We start from the raw sequence: 26,186 nt of genomic DNA, 5'->3' as shown, positions 1-26,186 counted from the left end.
TCTACCACCGACAAGACCAAAAACCTTGATGCAGGCTGGTATTTGGAAAATAAAGTATTCCTTCTATGTATGTGTGAACACTGAGTCTCTCCTTCCCAAACACAAACACAGAGAGAAAAATAAAACCAAAGATAAAAGTAGATGTGTGAGAGGGGAAAGTAAGTATTTGTTTCTTAATTGTGAGGAGGGTGGTTGTTAGGCTTTTAAGAATAGAACATGTAAATGAGTACAGAAACAGCATACAACAATCCATCCAGAAATTTGAATGTGATCAAAACATGTAAGATACATTGGGAGATGTGTAAGAGTCTTTTCAAGAAGCCTCAGGGGATTCAAGAGAATAATTTGGTGTATATAGCACAGCCATCTCACTTGAAGCAAAGAAAAATAAGGCAAAGGGTAGTAAACAAAGTTTGACACGTATATTTCAGTGCTGGAAGTAATAAATAATGGTTGTTGGTGGGAGCTGAGTGCTTTACTGACAAGAACAAGATGGCAATAACTAACTTGTCCCAGATGAAGAACAAAATCTATTTTCTGTAGATGGATGACTGATTAAAAATGTCTGAACATCAACAATTATAAAATGGGGAGAAGGACCTTGGCTGTTAATGCTGTTTCTACTACTTCAAAACGTGTATTTTCCTTACATTTCCTTCAAGGAGTCACACAATCCTCTGCTGCCTTCAGATATTTGTGCCTTCTGTGGCACTTTGGGCTGCAACAGTTCTGAACCAGAGGAAATTGAAGCAGTGGATCTGTTAAGGAAAGGCCACTGCTTTCCAGAGCAGGTTGATGACACAGGCTATTGAGTCCTTACAGAGAATTGTTTGTCTTCTGGTTTTAGATGGCTTTAATTCCTCCAAATTACTCCTTGAATAATAGGAAAAAGGGCAATTTGAATTTCAGTGACAGATTGGACATAACAGGTTGCAACTATTAGGTCTAATTTTACCATACTGAGAAATAAAATTGCCTAAACATAAACATCGATCACTGATGCAGTAAATTAATTTGTACAGAAAAAGTAGTTTAACTGCAGTGCACATTAAACATAGAAAATTTTCAAAATTACAGCTCTCTGAATTAATTTGTACACTTGTTTACTTGTTAAAAGCAAAGCGTAAGTTTTTTGATTTTTTTTCTTTCTCTTTGTGAATTTGAACTGTGAAAAGCACGGACAATCACTGATTGCTGGTTTTTTTTTTCCTTTTTCCCCCATTTCTGATCAGGTTAGTAGACATACTAAAGACCTATTTTAAATATTTCATTCTAGCAAGTAAATTCAGCATTTCAATAGGTTTGAATTATGCTTTGTTAAGAACTGGTGATGTCATATAATTAAAAAATTTACGATTTGGTTCAGCAATGAGGTTACATTCAAATGTGTCCTCAGGCTTATTTAAACTGTTGAAGTCTTCCAAACTGTTTCACAAAAAATGTCATCTGTGTTTTCTTCCTTCTACTCCCAACAAATCTGTACATACTACTTCCCCACATTTTAATATGGTATCTAGAGACTTAACATAGATGCTAGCCAACTTTTCTTCATTACAGCAGTTGCTATTTTTAATGTGCTTATTGTTTTATAAAATGGAAAAGAACATGCCCTTCTTGAAACTATGGCTGTAATGTTACCCATCATATGCAGTTGCAAGTGTATATGTAAGCTGGATAAAGGTTGCCTAAGTCACAGTGGAACAGGATCTGCCAGTGTGGCTTATTTTGATGGTATCTGGTGTCTACTGTTTTCAAGGACAGTAGTTCGATTCAAACACAATTCTGATAAGTGGCAGGTTTTCATGTCTTTAATGCCCTGACAAGGGCATCACTCTCAAGAGAGGGAGGTGAAACCATTTGGATGAGAATTTCTTCCCCTCTCCTTTGTGCTGACTCACCAAGATAATGGACAATTAATAGTGAACCTTCTCTGCAGGGAAAGTCTAGGGTTATCACTAATAAAAAGTGCTCATGAGGTGTTTGGACACAAAAGGGGGAGAAAAAATAAACATAAAAATGTAGGAAACAGGACCAGCACAAGGCTCAATCTACAATATTAATTTTTTCACCTGAAATTATGGCGAATGATTTTTCAGTAGCAGCAGCTAGCAGCTTTTTAGACCTGGCTCATTTCTTGTGAACCGTGAAAAGAAAGGACAAGAGAAATGTTGCTTTTGTTTGTTTGTTTGTTTGTTTTTTTTATTTGTATATATTTTTAGAGACACCAGTTTGTAGGGCTGGCTGCTCTTAGTTACCAATCACATCATGCTGTAAAATTTTCCCTGCTAGGATAAGAAGGAGCGCTCTAAGTAAATTGCTCTTCACCTTATCTTCTGATCCAAGAGTAGGTTTGCAGGACTCTCTTCGGGTTTACTTTCATTCTCATTGCTTACATTTTGACTATATGTGGGATTAGTTTCCTTTCCTGAAGAGTGCACACTTCCCCTTGCTCATGGAGAAGGCTCACAAATGGTGAGTCTGTGCAGCCCTCAGTTTTTGCTTCACTGGGCAATCCTAGCAACTCTCAGATGCTCCCATAACAGCCTGCTGCCCCCGAGGTCACCTGGAGAAGGAGTTGCTGGAGGTCAGCAGAGCACTGCTCACATTTACAAGCCAACAGGCAGACTGCCCTGGGGATTAGTGCCGTGGCTGTACCTGTGCTCCCGCTGTAGCGAGCCATGACGCGATTGTGTGCCTCTGTTGTCCAAGTAAACACAGAAAAGATGTACAGTGTTTCCTGGAGTTAGACAAACCAAAGATTAGTCTAAACTGAGAGTGGAACAGGTTAACTGATCTTTCTCTACCCTAAGCTTTCATTTGTGCCTCGAAGCACTGAGCTGTCAATAGAGTGTACAGACTGATAAGTATAGGTTCTCCTCAGCCTGAAGAGATCTGTCTGATAAGATGGCCTTAAAAAAGAGAGAGAGAGAGAAAGTACGTTAACTGCTTTGACTGCAAAATACCCCCTGGTAGCCAGAGATAAGACACCTTGAGCTGCTCAGAAGACCTTAGACAGGATGTAAATGAAGCCAATAAAAAAAAAAAAGAAAAGAATAATTTCAAATCCAGCTGCTATTCTGCTCTGCCCTTATTTCCAGCCCTGACAGGAAAAAGCTTAATTTACTGTATTTCACACCAGGCTTCCATTCTACACTGAGGAAGCTACAAAGAGTTGTTTAAGATATGGGCTTTAACGAAGTGGAGATCTCTTTATTTTTGGAGAGGCCTCTGTTTCAGACACTTTATTGAGCATTTCAGCAAGCTTTGGTGAATGGAAATTATACAGAAGAGAAGAAAAATTCTGCCATTTACAAAGAATTACACCTTCTCATTTTTATAATTTAATCACTCAAATAAGCCCGTATTAACATGAAAGGACTGAGTGAAGCACATACATACTTTAAATTCAACTTTTACCATGCAAAATTCCACATAGAGAGACTGATATTCTGCAAGATAAGCAGACTGTAGGTGTGACAGTTTATATGAGACACCGTCACAACACAATTTGGTCTTCTGAGCACTGTGGACTGGGAAATTCATTAGGTTTCCCTTACAGGCTAGACCACCTGGATATTAATGGAAGCGATGCACACCTGCCAACCTGTGCCTGTCCCCTGACATAGATATCCACGTGTGTTCCCATTCAAGCAAACCTGGGGAAAATGTCTTACACAGCATTTTGACTGCACTGAAAAGGTTCCCAAAACACATTGCCCCCAGTGTGACTGTGCTGCACTAGAGTTGGTGCAAGCATTTGTCTGCCATCCTGTTAAAAAAAAACCAAGGTTACCTTTGCCCCAGGACATCTTTTTCAACAGCTGTGCAGCACATCTGCACTAACAGTCAGATCTAAAAGAAGAGAGCCTGAAATGAGATATAGATGGACTATAAGAAGCTAAATGGGATTGGTTATCCAAAACTTACCTCCCTGGGTTTACCCCACTTTGGTAGGCACCTCTTTTTTTCATGAAAATTTCTCAGGTTGCTGTGGTTTGGTAGTTTGTGCAAACCGTCCTAGTGTGAGCGTTTGGGTACCTGCTGCCTTTGATCAGCCTGCTGCATGGAGAGGGTCATACTAAGCCCAGTCAAAGTGTTGGGCACTTTCAGCAGAAAATGCTGTGTTCTTGTCTTCCCTACCTGAGTGCCAAGTAGGTAAAGTATTACATGGCACGAGGCCTTGATTCAGTTCTCTTGAGTATCACATTTCCTACCTCTGAGCTGAGGGTCTTAAGTTGTCCCGAGGTCTCTTCTCCTGGAAGCTGGGCTGAAGGAAAGAGTATCCTATTCATCGAACTGGAAGGACCACATTTGAGAAGGAACTTGTTACCCTGTGGAGAAGTATGCTCATTTATTCCAGAGGTTCTTGCAGTCTGGAACTCATGCTTAAGTTTATTTTTGTTTTTATCCAGTGCCTCTTTAATGTATAAAGAGCCCAGTACTCCCCTTTCCCAGCTGAGTGCCCAAGCTGCGAGGCTGCAGACCTTTTCCTGATTCCCCCCCAGGGCCCCATGAATCCTGCCTTCTTTGCTTCTTGGGCTCCTGGAGACACCTAGGTCCCTTTGCAGATCTAGGTCCAGGAGTTTTCACCTGTGTAAATAAGACCTCCACCACATTTCTGTCATTCTAAGAAATAAGCAGTTCTGTGTTTATTTACTGTATTTAATTCTAGCACACTGTAAAATAACACTGATGTGTTTTTGAAAGCGTTAACTGCCTACACTGCTTTCGCTTGATCTTAATTTCCTTTTACTTTCCATTTCCTTGAAAAGATTTTTAGATATCTTTGCCTGGGTTTCTTTCAGATGCAATTATTGATTCCCTTCTTTCTCTCTACCCTGTATTTCTTTCTTTTGCTCCTCCACACATTGCCTTCCTTCTTTTCTCCATCCTAGTTCAGCTCCCTCCTAACTGTCTTGCTGTTGCTGTTCTGATCTAAAGGCAATGAGGCAAAGAATTGGGGTGGTTGAAATGCAGGCACAAGTGGGACGGACAGGCATACATGATAAAAAATGGGGGACCTTCGTGATTAAACTCTAGATGAACTGAAAGAAGGGAGATACTCAAATCGGGACCCAAGGGGATGCTTGTCATCTCAGGGGATTTTGCTTGCAAATCCCGCCCAGAGGCTCCATCTTTTATCTGAGCCTCCAGTTAGGGACTTTTTGGCAGCCTGCCCTTCTCCCTGCAGGGTCCTGCAGCTGTGTGGGAATGGGGACTTAGAGGGCAGCTGTGAAGCGGGGTCTCCTTCAGCTCTTAGGGCCTGATCTTCTGGACCATTTAATTTTGGGAAGGAAAGAGAAATAATGACATTTCTCTGACTTAAGGCACACTCCTTATGTTGTGACCCAGGAAAGAAAGAAACTGTCAGCTCGTTGTAATACCTATATATCTTGAAAGTTTGACTGGGACTGCATTACAGGGACTGCTGTTTCTGAGGCTTTCAAAAGGAGCTGCAGTGTGGGGGAAGATTGGAGGGAGAGGGCTTTTGGTCCTAATCATGTTGTCTTCTGGGGGAGAGCACAACCCAGTGAAAACAGAAGGCAGAGCGAAATACTGGGGTCCAGTGAAGAACCCTGAACTGTTATCCCCTAGTCATTTGCTGTTCTAAATAAGCAGTACAAATACTGTTATCGGCACAACAAATTATAATAATTATTCTCTAGCAAAAACCTGATTGACTGAATCACTACTTTTAGTACATGAGGTTGTTAATATACAGGTTCTTAGAGATCATTATTATGTGCAAGTTTGCTGGAGTATCTGAATGTGCTTTTGCTCTGCAGTTATCTTGATTTTAAATGTAATTATTCTCAGGGTGTTTTTTTCCTGACCCTAGCTTCAGATGGAACAAGCCTGGTGGTCTCTGACTCATACTGCACAAACAAACAAAAACAAAGACTAAAAGAAACACCAACTTAACAGGGGAAGAAATACAGTGTAAATGTGTTTGTCACATTTAAGCAGTGGACAAATGAGCTAATTTGAATCGCTTAGTGCTTGTACAGTCACAACTAAACAACCCCTGTAAATTAATTGTGTGACATGCAATTCCCAATTATGTAAAGCAGTATAATAAGCTGTGAGGATGGTGACTGTCATTAGTTATATGTACAGGAGTGTGGAAAATTACTTATGCTTTCTCTTTGCTTATAGAGGCACAAAATGCCAGCTTCCTCAAACAAGCAGAAGGCTAGCTCTGTTTTCTTCTAGTTGCAAATTGAGTTTTGTGTATGATTTGAAAGGTGGAGCAGAATATGAACTGCTTACATTTTCTTTAATTTGGCTGCAGAAGATGGAATTCATTGGGCTCCGTCTGTTCAAATGAACTTTAAGCAACAATCAAGGAAAACATTTATGCTCCTCTTTACATATGTAATGGCAATATGTCTTCTGAAGAAGACATAATGGAGCTGGAGCCTTAGGTTACCTTAGGAGAGCAATACAGGAATGTTAACTACTTATGTAGGCATTAAAGGCATTTTATAAAAGCAAGCAGGTTTTTCCTGTGAGGTATTAGAGTGACTTATTTGTTGTTTCCAGGAGCTGCCTTTCCTCTGGTTATGAAATTTAAAATGGGGAAACCTCCCTACCAGCTGTCTCAGTTCTTTTGGTCAGGATCCCCTGTATGTTTCTCCCCCAGTAATCTAACTGTTAACGCATTTAATTGGTGCTCCCAAAGCAGTTTTGAAATATTGATAGATTTTAAAAAACATCTGTAAATTATAAATAATTTTTAAAGTTCACATTTCTCTTTTGAATGCCCATTACAGAGTATTAGTTTTCAAGCCATTTAATAAGTTATGAGACAAATGAGTGAGTTTAATGTGGGGTCACTGATGTGAAAAAATGTGATGATTATATTAAAGTTTCAGCTTTTCCAAAACTGTGTACATTTCTATTGAAAGTAAACAGTGAATGTTATGTAATAATGTATATTTTATTTATAATTAATTAATGACTAGTCCTACCTTCTATTTCTATTAAAAACTTCAAAACTATAGCTTCTTTCAGTGACTTATATGTTAGACCACCACTTGAAGCCATGTTAATCCTTAAACACTGTCCTTTGATCTTCTAGTTATTTAGATCTATTCAGCACACAGCACAATATTGTTTTATTTCAGCAATATCTAACCTCTTCATTTGCTATTTATTCACACCTGCATATTCCCCTAAGATTCCTTATCTCATTTTCAGGGTAGCCCTGCAGACAATTAGTGGTGGTAATAATATAAAATGTGGCCAGCACTAAAACCTGAAATGGCCATTACAACTAAACTATATGATATATAATAACCACTCCACTCAATTACCTGCACAAAAATGCAAGGATTTAAAACTGTGGAGCCTTATCATACATCCAGTTAACTGACCTACCTGCCTGCTATTTCGTCCTTCCTTTCTTACAAATCATATTCTACCTTGTGGCATGCTGTCTGGTAAATTAGTAATGTTGTACATTTGTGTGAGTTTTCCATCCTTTTCAATACATGTGTATAAGCAAATTTATTTATATGCACATATGTTCATATGTGCATTCATAAGCACATATGTTCATATGCACTGGCATATGAACAGGTCTTTGACTGGTGGTAGGACAACAAATAGTAGCTACATAACAACGCAATGCATAAATGCATACATGTGCAATCACAATCCATGCGCCTGTGGCAGGTTTATGTGCTGCTGCCTGGTGTACTTGATTTTTCATTTTTAGTATCTATTATCATCCTATGTAACTCATTATTTTTTACCTGTTAAAGAAACCTTGCTGTTTAGTACTTTGGGTGGATTCCTGGGGGATAGTTGTGTCACCAGTCTGCCATTAGTGTTATGGGAGAAAAGTAGTGAGAGCATATCAGCAGGACCCAGAGCTGGGGGGTGTCTGTCCATCTCAACTGCTGGAATTTCTCTTTGGTTGAATCCAGCAGTTTAAGCATTTTGGCAGCTCTGTGTTTCAGAGGAGAAAGAATTATTCTTTCAGGAATGGCTCTGACTGGGGAGATGCAGGTTCTGTTTTCTCCGTCACACAGATTACATTTGTAACCTGAGGCAAAGCATTCCAGCTTGTCTGTGCCCGTTACTTGAGCAGCAAAATGGGGAAAATGGAAAACTGCTGCTTACAGGATATTGAAAATATTAATTTGTTCATATGTGTAAACTCTGTTCTATCAGAGGGCCCCTATGTATTATGGCACATAAAGGTTAGCTGACATTTGCTTTAGGAATGTGGCCATTTGTCTAGTGGCAGCAAAAACATGTTTAAATCATACAGAAAAATAAGCCATGATAAAGCAAGTGCCCTGAAGTCTACTCCAGCAAAAGCATGTGTATGTCATAGACCTTCCTGGTGACTAACATCTTTCTGAAGCAGTCCTGTTAATTCAGTCAGCAGCACTGGGGATAAGATCACTTTTAAGACCTCGCGTCTGCTGGGGTTGGCACATGAGTGGCTGGCTGCTAGCTCCACAGAGGTGCTTTTGTGCTCTTGTGCTTCCCCCTTCCTCCCCCCCTCTCGTGGGATAACTCCTTCTGGTATTGCTTCACTTTTCTGTTGGTGAGCACTTTCCCCATCGATACTACTGAACAGGTGTTACTCTGCTACTAACTGAGTTTCCAGCTGTCCTCCTCCAACACAGACCAGGCAAAATTTGTTGTTTTGTCCTATTAGACAGACTAGAGAATTATCAAGCCTGAGATGGAGGTCTTCCTTGCAGGATACGATAGTTTTGTTGCCAGAAGATGGTCAGGAAGGCCTGGCTGGCTAACAAAGACAGTCCTTCAGCTGCTGGGTGTAGTTCCAGTTTTGCATCCCCTTTGGCAGCAGCACAGAGACTGCTGCAGTGTGGCCAGCCAGCAGAATTAGGAAATAAGGACCTCTTTTATTTACTCAGGCTGCTGAATCATGGGCATTCCTGTCTGCTTGGAGAAAAGTCAGGCAGCTCTACTTTCCACTGGAAGTCTCAGGAGTGCTTGGTACTTTCATCTCAGAGTGTTCACACACTTGTTTTAATGTGCTTTATGGAAATGGTGAAACTCAGCAAGTACAGTTGGTGTAGAAAAACATCTGCACTAACTATTCACACACATTTGCATCTTTAAATAGACTTTTAGGCCTTGTAGCTGATTTCAGTGAAGTTTTTTGGTTGTGAGTGCTAAAGCTTTCTTAGAGTCAGCGAGTGTGAAGTGACTGGTTCCAAAAATTAAAAATTTACATGGACATGTTAAGTGCATCACACTGAAAGTCAGAATACTTGCCATAACACAAAAAAGGCATTTACAGTAAGTAGCACTTAGTGAGTGCTGAAGGAAAAAAAGGTCGATGAAGAAAATATATTTTAAAACTCCATAAACACTCTGTCAAGTACCTGGAGCCCCATTCTGCCCTCAGATAGATGTGTACCACTCCTGGGAACTTGTATGTGTGCATCTGAATTTGGTCCAGAGTATTTTAAAACAGCTTGTTATAACATTAAAGATCAGATTTGTAATGTTGACATATAGCTCAGTGTGTAGGTGTCTGCAGATTTATATACAGGCAGCTATGTGCTGCAAACTGCACTTTCTATGAGAGTGATGGGTGAAAAGGGGTTTGAAGCCCTTTACCCCGACAGCAGGTTCAAACTTTACCCCCAGCGCAGAGCTGGCTCTGTAGTGAGATCTGCTGGGAAAACTGGAGTGGAGTCTGCATACCAAGCATCTGGCTCTCTGCAGAGACCTTAACTTCAGCTCCTCCATCACAGTTTTGAGGGCCAAGGCCTGCTCACATTGTGTCTGTGCACGTGGAGTAGCCTCAGTGTAGAGCAGCAAGTCACACTTTGCTGCCATTCTGAGGGAGATGCTCTGAGAGGTGGCACCTTAATTTTATGGGGCCGCATCCCTGTGGAGAAGGGTGGGGAGATGGCAGGATGGCAGGACAGACATTGCCATCACTCAAGTCCTGCTGTAGCAGTAATTACCCTTAGTCCAGTAGTTATCCTGGTTGCTGTCCCCAGATCCATTCCTACCCAGAGCTCAACTGGCACATTAGTCCATTGCACACAATGTTCCCAGTGTTCAGGTTGGAGCCTGCACAGCAAAAGTCACTGCAGTGACACATTTTCCTTGTTGCAGAAAGACAGTTTCAAAAGCCTTTCTGTGGGTCACTGAAAGCTGATGGGCTTGGCCTTTGGAGCCCTTTGTGTGAGGACAGCCCAGGGCCCCTCCTTCCAGAGCATGTGGCTAGTCACCGGTAGCCCTTGCACACAGGCTGTCCCCTGCCCTGCCATGCCTGGGGGTGGGGGAGAGTCAGGAAAGCGTGTTGGTGACATTGTTAGGATTGTACTCAGGAAAATCCTGTTGTCCTCCGCCTTGCGGAATTCCCCCTGCCTTGTTGGTTCTTCTGTAGCTCTGAGAGATTGAAAGATTTTCACTTCTCAAGTTAAAAGGACACAAATCTGACTTGTAAGTGGCTTGCTCTTCTCCCTTGTGCACAGAGGGAATTGCTCTGTAGAATTAGAACGGGCTCTGATTAAAAAACGCAACAGCAAAGTGGCACACATTTCCATTTGCCGGCTGGAAAGCAAGAACTGTCTCTGTGCTACGGTTACATTCTTCCCCCTCGGCTTTCCTTACCCTTGTAAAAAAGCCGAGGAGAATCCCAGGCAAACAAGAAGAATTGGGTGGGGGAAAGGGGCTGCCATTGCTTATGCCATGGTCACATTCCATGCTTGGTCCTGACCCTGCTGCCAGCCCGACAGCCTGCTGGGATCCGTGAGCCTGAGGGAATAGTTGTATAATAGGTAAAACCGGGCAGGCAGTGGCCACAAAAAGGAAGTGATTTACTGCTATGTCAGTGATGGTACACTATTTATAACACTTACTATATATTCCTCTAAACATTTATACAATAATATATCATTTCTCCATAGGATATACATTTTAATACAAAATTTGGTTACGAAATATGTTGCCTAGGCAGTCACAGACTATTTTTCTTCACTTGGTTGCTTGACATAAATTCCTGTTTATCTGCCATCAGTGGGTGTATGTCAGAAATATATTGGATTTTTAAAGAACAAAAGGTTTTCCCATTTAAAAGACCTAGCTGGAAAGATGCATTTAATATAACATTTAGAACTGGAGAAAACATTACCATATTTTTATGTAAATGCTTGTTCTACTGTTTTGATAATTTCCAGTTTTAGAGTCAAATCCAGCAATTTGAAAGGGCAGTACACAGATTTACATTAAAAGTCCCCTGTGAATATTTCAGTCATTAATGTACCATCTTAAAAACTCACCTGACTGGTTTTATTTAGTATGTATGACAGTGAGGAACTTTGCACATTGGGAAGCATTTTAGCACGGCACTACTGTTGCTGGAAGTGAGGTTTTTTATGTTTCCTTCTTTTCTGATAAACAAACAGCATTGGTTTTGGTTAAAAAACATGGCACTCAGGCCAGGGGTTGATTTTGTTATTCAAGTACATACCACTAGTGCAGATTTGTGTGTAAGTAATTACAGATGTATAGTGTGTGTGTGTGCAAAAGGTGTATTTAATTTGTGAAACCCTCTTCTCCAAGATGTAAACAAGAGGATAAAACCCCATGCAGTTTCCAAGTTATCCTGAAAAGCATTGTGTCAATGGGCAGGCATCCAGCAATGGTGTTTGGTTGTTTTCTCAGAGTTAGATGGTTGCCATCTGGCATTGATAGTGAGATGGCGTTGTCATCAGTTTCTAGATGCAGGAAAGGAATGAATCCTCATCTGTTTCCTGTGGATAAGCAAGAGGTTGATAATCTAGTAAAATCTCTTTACCTTAAAGTAAGCAGGCTTGGAATTTGTTTATATAATATAGGCCAGTTCTAACTTTTGTGGTGTTGTTGTAGTAAATTTCTTGAGAGAAGGCTGAAGATGTTAGGAAACTTTCTGCTTTGCAAAAATACCTTTAGAAAGATGTTTCTCAAGGGGTTCATCGTATCTTTTTTCTGTAGTGTTACTGTAGTCAGTTTTACTTTTGAAAGGAGAAAAAACCTCAAGCATTGTCCCTGGAAAGGAATTGAAGAATTATTTGATATAGAGTGATCTTTAAAACATTCTTTTAATATTTTTAAATAAGTTTTAGGTTAATATCAGTATGATCATTGAAGTACAGTTATCTGCATTTAAAACAAAAGGTGCAAAAACTGTACAGCACATCTCTTGAAAAAAATATTTACAACTTTCCCTGTTTAAAGATGAGGTAATACCATGGATAACTAGTCCGTTTATTATCTGGCCAGCATTTCTGCTTTGTCTTTTCCTGGTAACCCATAAATCTTTCAGCTTTTACCATAAATGTTTATCGTTTTTCCTGTTTCCAGTTTTTTACAAGTTGCTTTGTCTGTGATCACCTTACAGTACAGGTTCTGCTGTACTGAGGAAGTTCAGCTGGCTGAGGCCTTTGCAAAAAAGGAAGAAATGGTGGGCAACCTCTTGAACTTAAAAAAAAAAAAATGCTGTTCATGGCTGACCCTTGTGACACTTTCCCATTTTCCTTGATCCTGGTTGTTGGTTTGTTAGATTGTTTTGAACATTTAATGACCCAGCTGCCAGCTTTTAGTAACTGAATTGTATCATTATTGGAGGAATCTGGTTGCACTTTATTAGAGAAAACATCACTGTTTATATTGTTGTCCTGTTCCTCCCTTGTAATTTTTCCTATTATTCTTTAGAATAACACCCAAGTCTGTCTCAGAAATAGCCTTTAAAAGATTCCTGTGTTCAGAATCAGTTTCAAAGGAAAAAAAATACCACAAACCTGTGGCAAAGCAGGGCAAATCTTTTCAGCAAATATTGGGCATGTGGGTTGACTGTGTTCATTTTAAAGCATTCCTGTAATATTTTCTCCTTTCCTTTGACTCTTCAGATGCTCGCATAATGTGCAAATAATTTTACAATGGATACAAAAGAAACATTAAATATATTAAAATCTGCATTTTAATAAAATTGTCAATGTATAATACATATCCTGCAACTGAGAAAGAATGATAAAAAAGCAATAAAGTTAATATAGGCACAGAACTATTTAATAACTTCTAATGTTTTACAGTATGATAAAAATAAATGTGATCTTGAAACTGTTGATATCCGAGTAAGAAATGTCCTAGTCTGAGTTTAGTATTTCAGCTATTTAGGAATAGCAGTCCTGCATTACTCATATGCATTTTCTAGCTCCTTTTTACTCTCGGGATTAAGCTTGTGGGCATGTTTCTTTCTCATTTCAGACGGAGTGGATGTTGAGGATGACCCCTCTTGCTCATGGCCAGCATCATCACCTTCTAGCAAGGATCAGACTTCCCCGAGCCATGGAGAAGGCTGTGATTTTGGAGAAGAGGAAGGAGGCCCAGGTTTGCCCTATCCGTGCCAGTTCTGTGACAAGTCGTTCAGCCGCCTCAGCTACTTAAAGCACCACGAGCAAAGTCACAGTGACAAGCTCCCTTTCAAATGCACGTATTGCAGCCGCCTCTTCAAACACAAACGGAGCCGGGACCGCCACATAAAGCTTCACACGGGAGACAAGAAGTATCACTGCAGTGAGTGTGATGCGGCGTTCTCAAGGAGCGATCACCTTAAAATTCATTTAAAGACTCATACATCCAACAAGCCATATAAGTGTGCCATTTGTAGACGTGGGTTCCTGTCATCCAGTTCACTGCATGGACACATGCAGGTTCATGAGAGGAACAAAGATGGCTCCCAGTCCGCTTCCCGGATGGAGGACTGGAAAATGAAAGACACTCAGAAATGTAGTCAGTGCGAAGAAGGCTTTGATTTTCCTGAAGATCTTCAGAAGCACATTGCAGAATGTCACCCTGAGTGTTCCCCTAATGAAGACAGATCTGCTCTTCAGTGTGTTTACTGTCATGAACTCTTTGTAGAGGAAACATCCCTAGTGAATCACATGGAGCAGGTTCATAATGGTGAGAAGAAGAATTCATGCAGCATTTGCTCTGAGAACTTTCACACTGTGGAGGAGCTGTACAGCCACATGGACAGTCACCAGCAGCCAGAGTCGTGCAACCACAGCAACAGCCCATCTTTGGTAACTGTGGGGTACACATCAGTCTCTAGCACTACCCCAGATTCAAATCTCTCAGTGGATAGCTCAACAATGGTGGAAACAGCTCCTCCTCTACCAAAAGGTCGTGGAAGGAAGCGGGCAGCTCAGCAAGTGCCAGATATCACCGGTCCTTCAAGTAAGCAGGCAAAAGTTACTTATAGCTGCATTTATTGCAACAAACAGTTGTTTTCCAGCCTTGCAGTTTTACAGATACACCTGAAAACTATGCATTTAGATAAACCCGAACAAGCCCATATCTGTCAGTATTGTTTGGAGGTATTGCCATCTCTCTACAATCTGAATGAACATCTTAAGCAAGTCCATGAAGCTCCAGATCCAGCTCTTATTGTTTCTACCATGCCTGCCATGGTCTACCAGTGCAACTTCTGCTCTGAAGTGTTCAATGACCTCAACACCCTTCAGGAACACATCCGATGTTCTCATGGATTTGCCAACCCTGCTGCTAAGGACAGTAATGCGTTCTTTTGTCCCCATTGCTACATGGGATTTCTTACAGATTCTTCCCTGGAAGAGCATATTAGACAAGTCCATTGTGATCTTAGCAGTTCCCGTTTTGGTTCTCCTGTGCTCGGAACCCCAAAAGATCCCGTGGTGGAAGTGTATTCTTGTTCTTACTGTACCAATTCTCCAATATTTAATAGTGTTCTTAAACTGAACAAGCATATCAAGGAGAACCATAAGAACATTCCTTTGGCGCTGAATTACATCCACAATGGGAAAAAGTCCAGAGCCATGAGTCCATTATCTCCTGTAGCCATTGAGCAGACCTCTTTAAAGATGATGCAGGCAGTTGGAGGTGCTCCTCCTCGTCCTGCTGGGGAATATATTTGTAATCAGTGTGGTGCTAAGTATACTTCCTTGGATGGTTTTCAGACTCATTTGAAAACACATCTTGACACTGTCCTGCCAAAACTGACCTGCCCTCAGTGCAACAAGGAATTTCCAAACCAGGAGTCACTGCTGAAGCATGTTACCATTCATTTCATGATCACCTCAACCTACTACATCTGTGAAAGCTGTGACAAGCAGTTTACTTCTGTGGATGACTTGCAGAAACACCTACTAGACATGCATACATTCGTGTTCTTCCGCTGCACCTTGTGCCAAGAGGTTTTTGACTCCAAAGTCTCCATTCAGCTGCATTTGGCTGTGAAGCACAGCAATGAGAAGAAGGTATACAGATGTACATCTTGCAACTGGGATTTCCGCAATGAGACTGACCTACAGCTTCACGTGAAACACAACCACCTGGAGAACCAAGGCAAAGTACACAAGTGTATCTTCTGTGGTGAATCCTTTGGTACGGAGGTGGAGCTGCAGTGTCACATCACTACGCACAGCAAGAAGTACAACTGCAAGTTCTGCAGCAAAGCTTTCCATGCTATCATCTTGCTGGAAAAGCACTTGAGGGAAAAACATTGTGTTTTTGAAACAAAAACTCCAAACTGTGGAACGAATGGGGCATCTGAGCAAGTTCAGAAAGAGGAAGTGGAACTCCAGACTTTGTTGACAAATAGCCAGGAGTCCCATAACAGCCACGATGGCAGTGAAGAAGATGTGGACACATCTGAGCCTATGTATGGCTGTGACATTTGTGGTGCAGCTTACACCATGGAGACTCTCCTGCAGAATCACCAGCTGCGAGACCACAACATTCGACCTGGAGAAAGCGCCATAGTGAAGAAAAAGGCTGAGCTCATTAAAGGGAATTACAAGTGTAATGTGTGTTCTCGAACATTCTTCTCTGAAAATGGGCTTCGAGAGCACATGCAGACACACTTGGGACCAGTGAAACACTATATGTGCCCAATCTGTGGTGAGCGGTTTCCGTCTCTTCTGACTCTTACTGAACATAAGGTCACACATAGTAAGAGCCTGGACACTGGAAACTGCAGGATTTGCAAGATGCCCCTCCAGAGTGAGGAGGAATTTTTAGAGCATTGCCAAATGCACCCTGACCTGAGGAACTCCTTGACGGGGTTCCGCTGTGTGGTGTGCATGCAGACAGTGACCTCCACGCTGGAACTGAAAATCCATGGCACGTTCCATATGCAGAAAACTGGAAATGGTTCTGCTGTGCAGTCCACGGGACGTGCACAGCATCTCCAGAAACTGTACAAGTGTGCATCTTGCCTGAAGGAATTCCGATCGAAACAGGATTTAGTGAAACTTGACATCAACGGTCTGCCATATGGTCTGTGTGCTAGCTGTGTTAATCTCAGTAAAAGTGGTAGTCCAAGTGTCAACATCCCTTCAAGCAGTAACAGACAAGGCATGGGCCAAAATGAGAACTTGAGTTCCATTGAGAACAAAAGCAAGGCAGGGGGACTGAAGACTCGCTGTTCTAGTTGCAATGTAAAGTTTGAATCAGAAACTGAACTCCAAAATCATATTCAGTCAATCCACAGAGAGCTTGTTCCAGACAGCAACAGTACACAGCTGAAAACACCACAAGTATCTCCAATGCCTAGAATCAGCCCCTCCCAAACTGAAGAGGTAACCCTTTTTTCTTTGCTCTTGACACCTTCCATCCTTTTGGAAAAAATCTCCCTTTTTTCAAGCTGTCTTGTCACTTGTCATGAAATGCTTAGGCTGATCCATGTTACATTTCCATCCACAGCCATTAGCTAGTAATTACCTGCTTCTTGATATGCCTTACATCTTGGATTGAATTTTGTGGAATAGGACTTATTCCAGTCTCCCTAGGATATTGTCTTCTGTATCACTGAGGAGACCTATCTTCATGCCAGCACAACTGAGATCTGGAATCTTATCCTAGCTCCCATACGCATTGGAATCCCCAGCTAGGAGTTGTGCTTACGGCAGAGAGCATTAATGACATAGCAGTAGACACAGTGAGCCAAAATGCTGGCAGAAGGGGTTGATTTTTTAGAAAATATTTGTGAGCAACAAATTGAGAGTATTTTTGTTAATTGTGTTGTAGACTTTCCCCCTCTTCTAGCATATTTTGATTAAATAGAAGTGCAATGGTAGCCTAAGGTAAATTGGGAAATCAGTCCTTTGGATGCAATTGCTTTGCTTTTTTCTTTCCATCCCCGATGAAGAACATTTTGATGTCAATGAAACACCTAGTGCCTGATGATTGAAATTCCATCATGAAGCATAACTTAGAAAGTGCATACCAAACTCTTCAAAGATGTAATTCGCTTCCTCAGTCACCAGTGACCAAGTAATGACACCTGTGTGTGGGGAGGTAAGGGGGTCGTGTACTGAGGAAAGGGAATGAGTTTTGTCTTCAGAAATTTTACCATTAGAATGACTTAGAGGCAATATTTTAAGCATGGTATCTTGCATCTTATAATTCAGGAAGTCTAAAAACACACCACAAGCAAATTTTCAGAAATAACGACTTTTGTTTCAAGAAAGCTTTTAGCCTATTATGATACAAACATGGTGCAACCCATTGCTGTGAATGTGTATGGATACCCTGTGGCTAGGGAGCTCCTGCTCTTCCATCACCTTCCTCACTCCCTGTTTGTGAGCCCATCTGTTGGGAAAGACATCTCTCAGCATGTCGTCCAACAGTGTTGGGCAAACTGGAGGGCAGGAGTGAGGCAGAGAGGGAAGAGTGAGTTTACACCAGCATATGTGGACCATGAGGTAAGTATTTATGGAGCTTCTGAGAATGTAGATGAAGATAGGCTGGGAGGACACTAAGGTATCACAGAGCCTGGAGTGCCATGGAGAATTGGAGCCTAGAGTTCAGTATGTACCAGGCAGGCTGCATCTCTCAGGGAAAGGCCCTGTACTTTCATGATTTCATCTCCGGTTTGCTCATTGGGTGGTGGTAGGGGACACCTGAAGAATGGGATGTGGTGTGGAACTTATGGAAGGCTGTTAGACTGAGAACCTGAGGTCTAAGGAAAACCACCTTTTAAAGAAGAGGGAAGAGGAGTGGCTCTCATTAGCTGTGTTTCAGGCCACTGATGATCCCAATGATGAGTCAGAACCACAGGATTACCAGCTGCATGTTTTTGATAGGTTCAGTCATTCTGGTTTCTGTTTCTGTCATCTTGCATCAAGTGACTACATGAAATCCCTCTTCCCAGTCATGTTGGATGCCAATTCCTGCTACGTGAAGCACAGTCAGCATCATGTGTTAAGTCAGTTACCATGCTAAGATGTTACAAATTTTTCTTTCTCTTGCTTGTAAACTAGACAAAAAGAGATTTGGGAGTCCTTTGTGGTGATGTAAGATCAGTTACCTTCAGTGTCATTAGTGAATCTTCCTGTGCTTGGATCAGGTACAATCAGAGTTCTTAGTTATACTTCTAATTGGGATCATGTTCCTCTTCTTAATCCATTTGATTTTTATATAAAAGTGTATCTAAGATGAAAAAGCCTTTTAAACTACATATTTGTGAACATCATTTGTCTCCTTCAAGTCACTATTTACCCCCCACATCCATTCTGAGGACGTAAATTGAATTTTCAGTGTCTATGATTCTGGAGTCCACATAGTAATGTAGACTTTCAGATTCTATTCTCATGGGAAGACAAAGCTATCAAATTCCTGACAGAGCATTAGTAGTTCTGGAAACCATAAATGCACATTTGTAAAATCCTGAAAGAGAATTAATTTTTCTAGCAGATTCAAATTCTAGTGATGCGAGCTATGTAGCAATGAGAATCAAAATTGAAAGTGGTAATGTGCAGATGTTTAAAGCTATAGATTGAATGTCCAGACTGAGGGAAGTAAAAACATAAGCATATAACACAAACAATTTTTAAAAAATTGATTTTTAAAATTTATTATTAGTCACTGGCTGTCATACTCCACTGGAAGGGTGTTTCTTGAACTGAAGGGGATGTTGAAGGCAACTACTTAAACATGCAATTTTGGGGAAATTTTCACAAAACAGTATTAATTACATCAAGGTGTGAAAGTTTCTTTTGCATTATTGAGTCATGTGATTTGAGATTTCAACCTATATATAGAGAGTATTTCACTCCTAAGGCAAGAAAAATAGGTATCTCGCATATATGAGATGAGTTGTCAGACCGTTAATATTGCTGAATACCCCTTTTTACTCAGTAAGAGATTTCAATTATAAGAATATTTGAAAACACCTTTTTAGGATAAAAGATCACACTGGAAGTGTCACTTCTAGCTTCTTTGCTGAGTATTCTCATGATTGAAGTAGAAAATTTCCCTTTTTAGTCTGCTCTCAGTGATGTGATAGGGTGCAATTACCTTACCACAGTATAATGTCTTCAGCTGAGCTGTCACCTGCTGAGCTCACCCAACTTGCTGAGTGAAAAATGTTGACCTGAATCATCTCTGCTGAAAGTTACCTTCTGGTTGGGATGGAAAATTATGACTAGTGCTCATCATTGGTTGCAACAAGCTAAGGAGCAGGTCAGAACTCATTAAGTCCATCACACTGCTGAATCTAGTACCCCTAAGTTATCACACAGACTTAAACAGACAGATGAACAGCAGCTCTTTTGAAAGAGCTCTAAAATGTGTGGATCTTCAAGTTAATCTTTGAGCTTTAATGAGGTGCTGGATTCAGCTGGTTTTAGATTTCTTGTAAAGATCTTGACTCGCATTGCAAGCACACTTTTATACTAGGGTGATAACCTTAGTGATAATTACTGTCTAAAAGCAGAGAAAAAGGTCTGGTATGCTGGTGAATTGGGAACTAGACCTTTTTCTGTCACTCATTTGCTTTGCTGACTTGGCCAAAACTGCTTGAACATCTCTGCTTCATTTTCCTTACTCAGAATATAAGATAGATATTTCCTGAAAAGTGTGTTTCCATGCTTACTTATAATACATGTTTTGTAAAGCACTTGGAAGATGAAAATCTGTTCAAGAAAATCTGTGTGGCCTTGACTCTCTTGTTCTTCCTTATTACACTGTCAGGCAACTAATGAGAGAACTCTTGACTCAGCAGAAAGTGTGCCCTCACTTCTTAAGCTGCAAGACTTCTGTACTTGCTGCATCACACCAGCATAATAGAGCAATGAATTATATTGTCTGTTTCTTAGCTGGCAGGGGAGGAGGGAATGGACTTCAGCATACACTCACAGTTTAATGGCTAAACCTGAATTATGGTAGAGCATCCACATGTGCAACTGTGCTCAGTTTGGGGTCCTGTTGGTAACTTTCAGAGTAGAAGCGCAATTGCTTCTGTATCACTTTGTTCCACGAATGTGAAGCTCGTGTGAAAACTGTATTACCTGTAGCAATGAAGACAGTCCTTCATTAATAATACAATAATGCTCTGGGTTTTCTGGTCTTGAGGAGAGAAGGAGCAGCGTGAGTACACGACCAAATTACTTCAGGAGCGAAGATGCTTACTTAGGTGTGGCAAAAGATTTGCAGAAACTCAATATTTCAGAGAGTATCCAAAATGCTGGACAAAGGAGAGAGCTTGGAACTGTCACACCAGTTGGAGAGCAGAATCTGGGGCTGCTCTTCTGTCCTGTTGTGGTTGTGCAGAGCTGTATGCCAGGATGGGCATGTCACAGCAGGGGACACCGGGCACATCACAGCACTGTTCTGGAAGGAGCCGTGAAAGTGCAGTCTGACAACGAGCTTGCAGAGATGGGGGTCAAAAAATTCAGATGCTGTGGAGAGCTGTTGGCTCCTTGAAACTCAACTTCTCCAACCTAAGATGAATCCAGAAACAGTATCACCCTGGGAGAAAGAATGGAGCTCAGGTAGGTGTACTTTTTTATCATTACTTTTTTTTTTCCTCTTTATTTATTCATGGGCTCTGAATCTACCTTTATTCTCTTACTATTCTTCCCCCCACTTCTCAAAACACTGCCAGACCCACAAAGACAGAAAACAGGAACTGCCTTTTGAAGTAGCTGGTTTATTTCAACAGCATGCACTGGCAGTCAGAGGCGGAAAGAAGAGAGAAAAGACTGTAAGCAACCCAGAAATGTTCCCAGATGCATGCTTTTGGCAGGGCAAGCAATAGCATTTTAGCAATATAAATCACAGTGCTTTTAACTGAAAAAATGCACTGAAATCTATACTCAAGCATTTAATTGAAATACATAAAGAAATTAAAATAATCCTCCTCATCAGCAATCCAAGCTGATCATTCTGACTACAGGATTTTTATGAATAAGCACATAAAGTTGTAATGTAAACATAAGTAGTGCCTTGGGTTTCCTGTCAGTGAATCCAGGCCCAGAACAAGTGATTTTCATGCCGTATTTTGGATCCAGGGACAGAAAAAGGTAAAGAAGGTTTGTTGCTGGCACAAAGATTTGGCTTTGAAATAGTTTGTGGAACTAATCTGTGGCAAACATATTTTCTGCTTCTGGAGTTTCAAATGAGTTCACTAAAAATACCAGTTTTGTCTTCTGGCATCATCATTTTAACACTGCTTTCAGGAAAGTATTATTTAAAGTGTGACCATGTCTATTTTTAGGGAGGGCTAGCCTAGGGTTTTTTGCCACAGTAGGCCACCTCCACTTTGCGCTATGCTTTAATTTCTGGTAGTGCCACTACCATGAATTGGCTGATAAGGCCCAACTTAAGCATTTCTCTTTTTCTGGTTGTGAACTAGCAGGATCCTCTTTGAATTTTACAAGGACAGTATTATTGTTATCCTGTTGCTGTAAATCCTACCAAAGTTAGGCTTCAAACTTCTCACCTCACACACACCATGAGTTCAGTCTGTGAAAGGAAGGCCATATGTTGGCTGGGAGCTGCTGAACAGAAGTAAAGGGGGAAATTGTAGTGAGTTTTCTTAGTTTCCTGTCCGCTGATCATTAAAATCTAATGCTGTTTGTCTGTCTTCTTATTTCTCAGAGGCTTCAAATGGGGAATTTGGAGAGGCATCTTCTTCACACCTGTGGAAAACTTTGCAGAGGAGGATGAAAGGATAACGTGTTCTCCAAAATTTTCCAGAGCACACAACCAAGATTTCTGTAAAATGAACCAGGGTCGGGGGTAGAATGTGTGCTTGAAGAAACACGGAAGAATCGGAGAGGGACACAGGAATGTGGATGAAGTCCTTAAGGATCTCTAGAGAGGGCAAATGTAGATTCAGCAAAGCTTTATGAGACAAAACATTCATGGGGTGCATGCTCCTAAAGCTCAGCTGTGCAGCCCACTGTCCTCTTGGGGCTTTCCCTTTGCTTGTACCTGCTGGCCAACTGTCTGGTGTAGAATGCCACAATTTCTGCACAGCCCCACAGGAAAATCACAGTAGTGATGAGTGTTTGTATGCAATCTCAGAATGGGATAGAAACTAGAAGAAATTTCACACCATTTTCTTGCCTGATCATCTTTAGGAGCAAGACACAGAAAATCATTACATATCTCTATTTGTCTGCTGGTTTGCATACTTCTAGAGGATTCTCTCACTTCTACCTTTTATTTTTGGACTACTCTTGGCCAATTTCAGGGAAAAATTAATAGATTAATAGTAATCTCAAAGCCTATGAAGTTACAGTGCTTGGGAAGAGAGGTGACCTAGCAGGTAACAGAATCCAAATAGGAAAGAGGCCTTTAAGAGATCCAAACCAGGAAGATGGCTGTAGCTGAAGTTTATACCTGTTTTATATGTGAAAGTCAAGTGAACACAAGACATGAAGTTATAGGAGGAAACTATGATTTGTTCTTTCTTCTTAAGTGACTGTACATGAGAACTGTTTTTCACCACTATTCAATAAATTTGTTATATATGATGTGTGTATTACTTTGTCTCTTACAACAAACATAACACCCAGATTAGTTACTCTGTCATGAAGCAAATAAAATGGGCTAACCATTAATTTAAAATGGGTATGTAGCCCCAGTACTGCTTGTTTCATGAAGTTATACAAAATGAACATAAGAAAATCAGCTGACATGTAGTATCTTGTTAAAGGATACTGTTCTTTGACCTGCCAGAGCTCTACGATAGCAGATAGTTGATCTTATGCCTGGTGGTTCAAAATTGTGAAGTATCTTTTTTTCCTGCCTAAGCCATCTTTCATTTATACCGTTTCCTGCACTGTATTACAAATTATTGGATAAATATGACCTGTACTATTTTATACAGCATATTTTTCTGGATATGGCAGCAGAGATTTGCCTCTTGCTAACATCCGCCCTCACCGTGTGACATTCTAGGACAAGAAGCAGAGGAGATAAATGGACACTCAGGAGGTTCCCTCTGAACATCAGGGAACACTTCCAGGGCAACCAAGCCCTGGAAGAGGTTACCCAAACAGGTTGTGTATCCCTTTGAGATACTCACAAATCATCTGGATGTGGTCTGGCTCGAGGTGACCCTTCTTGAACAGGAGGACTGGACCAGAGCATCTCCAGAAATCAGCCTCAGCCGTTTTGTTCTTCTGTGGTCTCTGCCCATCTTTGGGCCCATCTACTGGGTGTATGTGGATGTTACCCTGTTGTTCCTTGGTAGCTAAACTTTTGTGGCTGGTATATGGCTCCATAAGTCAGTGAATAAAAGGCCCTTCCTGATACTGAGCATCTCAGTTTAGTCCTACCAATAACACTGTGCACTTCTAGGAATCATTTTTAATGTCTGTGAAATGCCTTTGAAGAGTGTCTTAGAAATACTGCCTCTTAGAAATGCAGCCATTTCAAAGTTACTTTCTGCTTGTGTACTCAAAAACAAGGTGGGGGGTAGGAGGGAATGGAGTATTTATCCACTTTTTTGGAGTATTTATCCCCTATATGTCCACAGTTTTGGTGTCCTGTGCTGGGATACATTTTCTCTGTTTTTTACTTATAATTCAGATGTTTCACAGCATTCTGGCTAAAAAGGTACATCTAATGGGTTGGCATATCATGAAAGCCACCTCTTTCTCGCTACATTTTCCAGTAGGAAATGGGGTGGTTCACCAACAAAGAATGATCTGAGACTTCAAGCTTCCAGATTTCCTTTTGTGTTTGCTTTACCACTCTCTGGTGGCTGGAATAGGTTTAGGGCCAAGCTATAGGAATATGGCTGTCTGCCTACAAATCCTTGTAACCATCACAGACAGTGGTCAGCTTGTAATTTATCCTGTTCTGCTGCTTGGTGCTTCTCTCACAGGCCTAGGCAGGGAGTGTCTCAACTGGTGATTTTCCCAAACTACCAGTCTTAACCATAGTTCCTCATTTCTCATATGCTTCCTGATTCACAGCTGGTTTGTATAATGGTGGTTGAGTAGTTGAAGTCCTTCAAACCTAGAAGTACGGCATTCTACTTCTGAAACAAATTCTGCAATCCTTTTTTTTAAGATAGGGAAATGGTAGACTGAAGCCCCATGTAAAAAGACATTAACTTTTTACAGGATGCACCTAAGAGGAACTGCTGGTATTTTAAGAATTAATGTGAAAGTAAAAGATTATGAAATAGGACAGAAGCAATTCTGTGAAGTTCCCTTAATTCCCTTGGAGGAGAGCGAGTATGTCTTCACAGGAAAAAAGCCAGTTAGACACAAATCATTGTGGATAGTGTTGAAGAATGGCTGAGCAGAGTGCTTGTTTTGCTGGTACACCACTTCCTTGCTGCACTGCCCCAGTGGAGGTTTTTCAGCTGGGCACACAGTCAAGCGTCACTGCAGTGTCAGCAGCTGTGTGCCAGCTCAGATGCTACCAGTACATTTGTTAATGTTGATGTGGCCTAAGTGTATCCATAGAGGGTAGAATCAAAATCACAGCAATATGATTGTAGGACTCTGTGCATGGCATATTTTGTAGAGCCTTTTTAAAACCCCAGTCTTGCCCATGCGATCATGTGAAGCCTTCATTTGTGAAGTCCCATTGACTTCCCCAAGTGCAGAGCTAATTGCATGAGAAGGATCTAAGGGGTTTACTCCTTCTCTTGATACTTCAATGAAAATTAATTTCTTATATATTATGTATGAGTAATATATTTCTGTTTGTACATTAATATTAATGTTGCATATTTTTGAGCACAAGTTCTATTCTGTAGGATTAAATTATCTTGGTAAGTAATAGTGCAGAATTCAGTTTGAGTTAAAAGTGGACAATTAAGGGTGGGGGGAGGGTCCTGAGTCACACTTTGGAAAGTGAAATTAATCAGCATTAATTCTCCCCAGAGTGGGAGAAAAGCAGTTGCAGTGTTCAAATGACAAAAAAGAAAAAAATTTCCCTTTGCTTGTACCTGCTGGCCAACTGTCTGGTGTAGAATGCCACAATTTCTGCACAGCCCCACAGGAAAATCACAGTAGTGATGAGTGTTTGTATGCAATCTCAGAATGGGATAGAAACTAGAAGAAATTTCACACCATTTTCTTGCCTGATCATCTTTAGGAGCAAGACACAGAAAATCATTACATATCTCTATTTGTCTGCTGGTTTGCATACTTCTAGAGGATTCTCTCACTTCTACCTTTTATTTTTGGACTACTCTTGGCCAATTTCAGGGAAAAATTAATAGATTAATAGTAATCTCAAAGCCTATGAAGTTACAGTGCTTGGGAAGAGAGGTGACCTAGCAGGTAACAGAATCCAAATAGGAAAGAGGCCTTTAAGAGATCCAAACCAGGAAGATGGCTGTAGCTGAAGTTTATACCTGTTTTATATGTGAAAGTCAAGTGAACACAAGACATGAAGTTATAGGAGGAAACTATGATTTGTTCTTTCTTCTTAAGTGACTGTACATGAGAACTGTTTTTCACCACTATTCAATAAATTTGTTATATATGATGTGTGTATTACTTTGTCTCTTACAACAAACATAACACCCAGATTAGTTACTCTGTCATGAAGCAAATAAAATGGGCTAACCATTAATTTAAAATGGGTATGTAGCCCCAGTACTGCTTGTTTCATGAAGTTATACAAAATGAACATAAGAAAATCAGCTGACATGTAGTATCTTGTTAAAGGATACTGTTCTTTGACCTGCCAGAGCTCTACGATAGCAGATAGTTGATCTTATGCCTGGTGGTTCAAAATTGTGAAGTATCTTTTTTTCCTGCCTAAGCCATCTTTCATTTATACCGTTTCCTGCACTGTATTACAAATTATTGGATAAATATGACCTGTACTATTTTATACAGCATATTTTTCTGGATATGGCAGCAGAGATTTGCCTCTTGCTAACATCCGCCCTCACCGTGTGA

The 26,186-nt window shown here is 40.8% G+C and overlaps 1 protein-coding gene across 11 annotated transcripts in view; it reads left to right on the top strand.

Annotated features, from left to right (window-relative positions):
- Nucleotides 1-26,186, top strand: part of ZNF521 (zinc finger protein 521) — a 232,958-nt gene that overhangs the window by 79,485 nt on the left and 127,287 nt on the right. For 10 of the 11 annotated variants that reach the window (XM_041399328.1, XM_041399332.1, XM_041399331.1 and 7 more), the window contains one exon: nt 13,252-16,604. In XM_041399328.1, coding sequence (XP_041255262.1) covers nt 13,252-16,604 — 3,353 coding nt within the window. Of the gene's footprint in view, nt 1-13,251; nt 16,605-20,379; nt 20,799-21,906; nt 22,750-26,186 lie in introns of those variants that run through there. The other variant, XR_005952251.1, reaches the window with a different exon arrangement.

This window comes from Onychostruthus taczanowskii, unplaced genomic scaffold (assembly GCF_017590055.1).
Source record: "Onychostruthus taczanowskii isolate IOZ18803 unplaced genomic scaffold, ASM1759005v1 scaffold16, whole genome shotgun sequence".
Classification (NCBI taxonomy): Eukaryota; Metazoa; Chordata; class Aves; order Passeriformes; family Passeridae; genus Onychostruthus; species Onychostruthus taczanowskii.
Note: the sequence above shows the minus strand (reverse complement) of the source record. Positions and strands in the feature narration are given on the sequence as shown.